The sequence below is a fragment of the Athene cunicularia genome (assembly GCF_003259725.1).
Source record: "Athene cunicularia isolate RWA chromosome 1 unlocalized genomic scaffold, athCun1 chr1_part1, whole genome shotgun sequence".
Classification (NCBI taxonomy): Eukaryota; Metazoa; Chordata; class Aves; order Strigiformes; family Strigidae; genus Athene; species Athene cunicularia.
The window spans coordinates 42624454-42632989 of NW_020799091.1; the positions used below are offsets into that span (position 1 = coordinate 42624454).

The following is an 8536-nucleotide window of genomic DNA, read 5'->3' on the forward strand; positions in this document are numbered from 1 at the left end:
ATAGCATAAGAATGAGAAACTAAATGGTAGGCAGGACTGCTTTTTATTCACAATCACTGAGAGGGAATGGGAATAAACAGTCAGTTCCTGCCATAGGTCACCTGTGGTACTCTGCCATCTTTGCTAGGTCATGTGCTGCTTGACCTATTCAAGATTTAACTCAAAAAAGGGACAAAGCAACAAAATTTGCCAATGATAAAGGTAGCGAGGGTAGAAAGACTTGCAGCAAACTCTGAAAAACTGCAGAAAGACATGTAAGACTAATTAGAAAATACAATGGCAAATGCAATGCAGCATAGATAAAAAATTATACACCTGGAGATAAACAACCATAGTTTCACATGAAACAATAGCCTACGAGCTTATCATTACAACTCAAGTGAGATCCGTGGTTATAATAATGCCATGAAAACAGCTCAGCGTTCAGTTCAAATTAAAAATTCAAGTATTAGGAATTACTAGGAAAGGAATAAAGAACAAGGTAAACAAACAGGCTGGTAGATAACTGTATGTCTAATGCTGCATGCAGTTTTGGTTCCCTTCTCAGAAAATAATTAAACCCAGAAAAGTTTCACAGGACAATAAATACAAAAGCTATTCCATGTCTTTGGTCAGCCAAGGAATATGTTAATGCATTTCAGTTCAGAAAAGGATATATAAAGGTAAATGTTATGTATCTGGAGAACCACTACTGGCACAAACATGGTAGGGTAAAAGTTTACTGTGCAGGGAACATTAAATTATTAAAAACACGGTTCAAAATACACAAGAACTGGCAATTCTTTATGCAACAGATATCAATTGATAAAAACTACTGTTATTCAGGAAGCATATATAGTCCAAGGGAAACTGGACAAGTACTGGAAAAAGAAGCATTAGTGATTACTAAATAGACAAACCATATGATGTTCAGGAAAGCCTGGAATAGAAGACACTTGGAAGCTAGAACACAGAAGGAAAAGAACCAAATGTGCTTACATTGTTCTTTTCCTTCCTCAGGCATCTGCTTTTGACTACAAAAGATGCTATTATGTTAGAAAAACCTTTGGTCAGGACCTGTACAGCTATTCCTATGTTTATCTTTTCATGAGTTCCAAGAACATGCAAGTTAAGGAGCCCAGTGGAACAGCACATGCTGTTTGCTTGGCTTCTGAGTTAAAAGGAGTTAGTGGTGGTTTATGTGACAAATGCAGCCAAGGCTTCTCAGCCATCAGTGTTAAGCCTGAGCATTCACGTTCACATAGTGGAGATGCTAATAAAGTGATAGACTTATTTTACAGCACAAATGTTTTCAGTATGAAACTTCTTGCTAGAGGGATTTTTTTTTTCTTATCAGGAGGAAGAAAAATATTTCTTCTATTGTTCTGGATGGTACCCCAAATCAATCGGAGCTGTTATACCAATTCCTAAGCACATTTGTTCCATGCAGTACTTTGAAAGAAACATTGCCAAGTACACTGACAAAAAGTATGGAGACTTTCTAGGTAACCACAGATCTGCCAGTTTCAAGAAACATGTCCTCTCTGCTTTCAGCCCAAATGTTACATATTCAACCTTAAGGTTTGCATTTAATTTTGTAAATATGAACTAGTAAGTATAATCAATGCTACCATTTAGTTCCCTATAATAACGAAAGTTATGCATTTTCAGTTTTATATACATGAAATCAGGGTTTTGAATGTCAAAAACATGCCCTGCTTCTATAATTCTGCATAACAAATGGTCTACCAGCAAAAGCCTAAATGCATAAAACCGGTAAGTTTATTGATAGTAAAATGGTAGGTGCAACTTACTGAACAGATCAAGAATTACACATAAATTGTTCTTATATTGAGTTTGCCAGCTGGTTTTAAGCATTTAAGAGCTAACTGCTAATTTGTGTTGATCTGACCTGGTATTTTCATAGTATTTCACTGACTTTTCAGATTTCCTATGACAAACTTCATTAAGGTATCCCTAGTATGAAAGGATATCAGCAATGTTTTCAAAAAAACATGACATCCAGTATTGAAAAGTTATAAATCTCAAGTTACAACACCAATTTACAAAGGATTTTAAGTGTTCCTGAGCGAGCAAAATGATACCACTTAAAAGTCTTCCAGTTTGGTTATCCAGAAGTTTTCACAGCATCCTCCTGGAATGATTTTTCTTCTGGCCAGGCTAACTGAAAATAACAGTCTGATGTAATATAAATATTTTTCTATTTTCTCTGCCAGCAATATAATGTATTTAGTCTCCCTGATCACTTTTTGTAGAGCTATGACCTAGAATACATATGGTATAAACTCTTAAAAGTAGAAAAAAACTTTTCTTCTCTGCACAAATATAATGTTTGGCTTAACTAGGATTCCAGGCTCATTTCCAGATGTACTCCACCCTATTAACCTCTGAGGTTACTTTAGGTCCCATTAATACTACACCTTGAAACCATACTAACAAAAAAAAAAAAAAAAAGAAAGCTTAACAGCAGCAGCTGAAAAACACACAAGGAACCATTTTTTAATGAAGTAGAATTCTTGGATGCAAGCATATTTATACTAACATAAGCAGTTTACTGTATATACTACAAACACTTGTTTTGGCATCAGTGAAGATTCCTAGTGCTGAATGAGAAGACATTCCTATACCAAATGACTGTTCAAGACTCACTGATTCCCATCAACCACATCTGATGCTTCTCCTGTATGCTTTCACTAGGCAGTAACAATACAGCCTTAATATTTTTAGGTCTAGTAGTCAAAACAAATGTAACAAATGTAGCATCTGAACTCTGTAAAATAGTCCATGTAAACTAGAATTTAAATTTATATACATTTCTGCATGGATAACTGAAGTTCCTTTGTTATCCAAGTTAAAAACTCCCACTTTTTCCTGAATCAAACACACAATTCATTACCTACATTATCAAAAATGTTTTATTCCTTACTTTCAGATTAAGACTTAAATCACTACCCTTAATCTAATTAAAATCAGGATGGGCTTCATTCCTATCTGGTCCATAAAGGAAAACTAAAATTGTACATGTAGTTTTTTTCATCAAAGCAAGAGATAAAACCCAGAATATATTAGCACTTCAAAAGGATGCATTAACAAGTGATACTCATCATAACAATATTCATTGCCACACACTAGTAAGTTCAGCAAGTGTGCAGTACCAGACATGGTTTAAGAAAATACTGGAAGCCGAAGAAGAGCAATTGCACTGTATTCACAAATAGTTCACAAAAATATCAAGTAATGAGATTATTGGTGAATTCATGTTATTAAAAAACTTTTCAAAACTATCCTATACATCATCCTTTACAAAAGCTTACAGAAATACTCTGAAAGCTTTGCACACACACTTTTTTTCAGAATAGTGGCAATCTTCCGTTCACTTTAACTGGGCATTCTTTTCACACAAAAATCTTCTTCCATATCAGCCTGTCATATTTTCAGCAGCCTAGAAACAGAAAAAACATGTAAAGTCACCAAAAAGTAGACACCATGTAGATTAAATTTAATCTTCTTGTATTTTAATTTACCTAGAGAACATAAAAGTCTAAAAATAAGCTACTTATGAAAATTATAAGATGTGTAGTGTTGTTCTTTAATGACTACTTCTAATTTTTTAAAAAAGAATGCTTTCAACTGCCATTAGCCTTTATTAACAAAGCCATTACTGTTTGCTTATGTTAAACTGTATATCCTGTATCTTGAGCAGCTGTATCCTATACATTTTACCCTAATGTTTTCAAGAAATGCTCAAATTATGATTTTTTTCCCTTTGGAGTTTAGTTCTTTATAAAATTTATAGTAATTACTGCTTCCACTCATACAGATAAATTATTTACACTAGTCATATCTGCATAAGTCACACTGCCAATTATTCAATTAAGGTCATCAGCAACTATTTTTATTACTGAGTAACTCAGCCAACAAGGTACAGTTGTTGGAGACTGAACTTGGTAGATTTTAAACCAATTATGGGACAGTCAAAGGATAGCAACAGGTATGATAAGCCAGTAAAAGCAAAGGAAGTAGTGAAATAGCTCTCAATTACTTTACATACACATAAACATATATGTATGTACACATTTAAGCATGTATACAAATATAAAATACTCATGAGCATAGAAAATAGTTTAAATGAAGTTTGAAAACCAGTGAAAAGCAGCCCTACCTAGCATCCATCTAGTCAAAAGTCTGTATGTTGAGTTTTTTTTAAGAATCAGAGTGCAGTCTTCCAAAACAGAGATAGGCAGGCTAGATATAGGTTTCCCTTCCACCTCCCCAGAAATAAACAAATAAGATACAATGAAAAAGAAATCATGATATTTAGACAGACAGTAATGAATGAAAATCTTTTAAAAGGATTTTTTAAAAACCATAGTTGCCCTCTACTAGCTAAACCAGTAAATGCTAAATTATGAAAAAGCCTATATATAAACACACCATGAAATCCCCTCTTGTCTTTGGAGAGATTCAAAGCAGAGGCTAATGTCTTAAAAGCGATATGTGAAGATTATATTAGCAAGCTTCATGTACCTGTTTACTGCTGCATACTATTAGGCTTGAAGTTGTAGAAATGAAGTGATATGGATTAAAGGAGAAAGTAACAATCTATTTGTGATATGATGCAGATAAGGGGCAAATAGTGACTACAAATGCCCAGAACAAAAATCTGTGGGTTTGGTTGCTGTTTTTTTCCTTCAAAAGAGTTATTCTAATTATTTCTGAAAAGCATTTCTTGCTTCATATTTGTTGCCTTTTCTATGGAACAATTCATTTCCTTGATTTAAAAGTGAGTCATATCTTAAAAGTACAATTTACAAATCGAAGTATAGCAAGTTGAACATATATTTGATTCTTAAAAACAAATTTTTAAGCTTTTAAAGCAAAAGCATTACCTTCAGAGCTTCTGTAGCCTTACGCAGTTCTTTAATGACAGATGATAATGCTTCTGGATTTATCCCCTGTTCACAAAGCCGCACACAAATAGACAATGTCTCCATATCCAAGCCAGTGTTTAATATTCTTGAAATCTCAAACAGAACTGCAAGAGGAAAAAATGAAAGTACTTTAGTCCCTACAGGCTCTGAAATTTCAATGATCAAAAACGTTATTCAACAACATTTGAATTCTACAGCAGAGTCTGTGAACATGGCAGTTGCGGAAAGCTCTTGCAGTCTGACCCGCAACACCAGCATTCATGTTCAGCTTTCCATCATAAGCTAAAAGTTGCAGCTTCTAACACAAATACCACGCTTTTCTGGTTCAGTAGACTTAATACTGGATAATGGGTTTTGAAAAATAAAATGTGAAGAATGCGATAATTAATGTTTGCCAATTATGTAAAAGGTAGCCTATAAGAATAATCCATGCTTCTGAACTGCAGATACTGACAAAGTCCTTCTAAAATGGACTGGAATCACACTCTTAAAGCTTTTACAAAGAATGTCAGGAGTTTTCTAGCCACCTCATTCCACAACTAAACCTGACTTTAGGTGTAACATTAACGTGACCCGAATCAAAAGCAGTGCCAGATGTCAGCATGAAAGATTCCAGTCAGCTTTGTATAGAAACAAAGACCAATCTCTCTTCTCTTCCAAACCTTCTCTGGAAGGCCCCTCTTTGATTCTCATGAACAGTTTCTTATATCTGTAACAGAACAACTCACTAAGATTTTATTTCTGGTTGCTACAGTAATCTCCACCCTGAAGATGAACCTTTAACAATAGAGTATGATTTTGAACAGATGTTCACACTGTTTCTGTAATCAAACCTCACTCAAACTAAGACAAAGTGTAGAAGAAGGTCTTTCTTACCATGTAAAACCATCATGGCAAGTGACTACAGTCCACTTGGCACACCAAAGTAGAATATTTTTATAGCTGCCAAAGACAAACTGCAGTACACCCTCAAATTCACACTTAACCCAGGCCAAGACATTAAAAGACCAAATGTATCCAGCCAATTCCACCGAAGTTACAGGCAAATATCAGATTCCATGGAAAAAAACCTCTAGATGTGATAATACTCTCAAAGTGCACACAAGCAGATTGGATTAAGAGTATGCACAAGTTTAAGACGTAAAAGCAGTTCATCAGACCAAAGCTCTAGCTACAAGCCGCAAGGGAAACTGCCTTCTTCACAACAAGGTTTTCTGTTCCCACTGACTTGAAAGCAAAAGCATTACACATGCACACCCTGGCTACACAAAAGCATCTTCAACAGACAAAGCAACAACAAATAGATGCATTTGCCATAAAATGTCACTAAGAGCTACAAAACTAAGAAAGACCGACAACTTCCCAGAAATAAACAATTTTTACTTTCTTTAACCATTTAAGGTTACCACAAAATTTAGTAGGCATGTGACATATTTGAAGGCAGAGCAGTAAATCTCACTTCCAATTCTCCATGTCAGCAAGAGTTGCAGTTACTCGTTTCTAATATAAAATACCTTTAGGTGTTGAGGCAGCATTTCTGGCAGAGATAGGTAGCAGTTTCTCCCCCAAAAAAATCTGAGTGCTTAACAACAATTCTGCAGAGAACAGCTGCTAATTATTTATATCTGACATTCTAGATTAAGCATTTTACTTTTCTAAACTACTAAAGATAGAAAAGAACAATTTTTTTGAATACCAAGCCATTTACTCCCATTAAGTGCCTATTTCTTAGTTAAAAGGCAACACTGACTTCATGTTCTATTTTAAAATAAGTCTGAAAAAATATTCTACAAATATTTTTTCTACTCATTATGACAGGCCCTCATGAAGAAAAATTTATTACATGGACACAGCTATCAGTGCTTTACATTTTCAATCACTTCACCAAAGCACTTTAAATAAATATTCTTATAATGAAAATTTCAAAAGATTAATGTTATTTTGAACAGTAAAAAACCCCAAACTATTTAAGGGCAGTAAAAGTTCAAACATGAGGTTATTTCTCAGATTCTGTTTAAATAAATCTTTAAAGATCAAGTGTATGATAATGGAAATTTTTTTTATTCTAAAAACACCTGAACTCAGGAAGAGATTAAATTATAAATGTCTATCCTAAATAAATATACACATTATTGCACAGGAAGCCTGGACTCCTAAATCTACAAGCTAGTACACTTTCCATAGCAGTTCCCAAAAGCCTTGTCTTTATAATCCACATACTGTCCCTCCCATCTAAAACCTTCCCACAGAAGTGGAAAGAAGGTAGGTGTCAAGTACAGTTACAAGAACTTAGACTCACTGTCCTTCCCAAACAAATCTCTCATCTGCACAGAATGGTTTTACTCTTGAAACATCAGAGCGGCCATAATAATCCTGCTAGTCCAGCCTCACCTCCAGCAGCAAGTCAGAGTGTGTAGATCAGCAGCTAAACCACTAATTTTTACACTAGTTCAACTCATGGAGAGCTTTGCTAAGGGATCCTTATATAACAGTAGCCATAACTATAATGCAAAGGAAGACCACGAGAAAATAATAAACACAATGCAATACGACCCCAAACACTCTCCCTAGCCTCTAGACCTTCCACGGGGCATTTCCAGATAAGGTCTTCATGTTTCCCAACCCTCGACGGATTTCCAGGCAGCTTTCACTCTACCTAAAATCCATATAAGCTTTCCGCATAAGCATTCCACAGAATTCCCAAATTTCACACTACACAGTGCTAAGAAACACCTCCTGAATTTGACAGGTTTCATTCCTCATAGTCAGTTGGAAGAGGTGAACATCTAATCCTTACTTCCTCTGCTCACCTTTCTCATGACTTCATAAACCTCCAAAATATTTCCCACTACTCCCAGCACTGCTTCTCTCACATTCCCCATCCCACACCAGCACCAGATTTTATTTTTTTTGTATCAGAAACTATTCTAATTCTTTAACACTGGCTGCCCTTCTCAAAACTTTTTCACTATGTTTTTGATTTTGAGGGGGTTTTTTTAGTAATTTATTTTGGTTTTCTGACATGAACCATCTACAGGGTTCAGATCAGTTCAGGTGCTGCCACTTGCAGCACCACAGGGTTGGTCCTTCCCCCTCAGTTCAAACCCACCATGCACTGAGCCAGTTCTTGCATTAACCCTTCTAAATAATGAAAACCAGCAAACACATGTATTTATAAACATTTAAAAATAACGTTCTAATTTAATTACTTAACAGCTAATTAAAAACCCAAGAAAAGTCACACGAGGTCCAAAGATCCTACCACTACATGAATACCTGAAGTGTTTCAGACGTTACGTGTAAGATGAAATAAAAAGAATCTGCTATGAACTAAATCCTGAGGCACCTGCAAGCCCTAACCCTCTTTACAGGAGAAGCGTGGGGTAATTTAAGAGCCGGCTCAAGGCCCCGCGTCCTACGGAGAGGAGCGAGGGCAGGAGCGCTGCGGCGGCTCCTACTGGGAGAGTCAAGAGGCCGACCCGCGGGTGCCGGCGGTCTCCCCCGCCCGCGCCGCTGCCACCCACCGTCCATCGTCTCCCGCACCGCGTTGAGGCTGGCGGCGTTGCTCGCCATGGCGACCCCGCGCCGCCCCTCGCCTCCCACCC

At 36.2% G+C, this 8536-nt stretch overlaps 1 protein-coding gene across 1 annotated transcript; it reads right to left on the bottom strand.

The window, feature by feature from the left end:
• Positions 1-606: 606 nt before the first annotated feature.
• Positions 607-8530, bottom strand: MZT1 (mitotic spindle organizing protein 1). Its single transcript, XM_026855685.1, has 3 exons — positions 8456-8530; positions 4890-5035; positions 607-3442 (listed from the first exon to the last, which is right to left on the bottom strand). Exons 1-3 carry the CDS (start codon positions 8502-8504, stop codon positions 3419-3421), a joined length of 219 nt encoding a protein of 72 aa, XP_026711486.1. The 5' UTR covers positions 8505-8530; the 3' UTR covers positions 607-3418.
• Between the last annotated feature and the right edge of the window lie 6 nt (positions 8531-8536).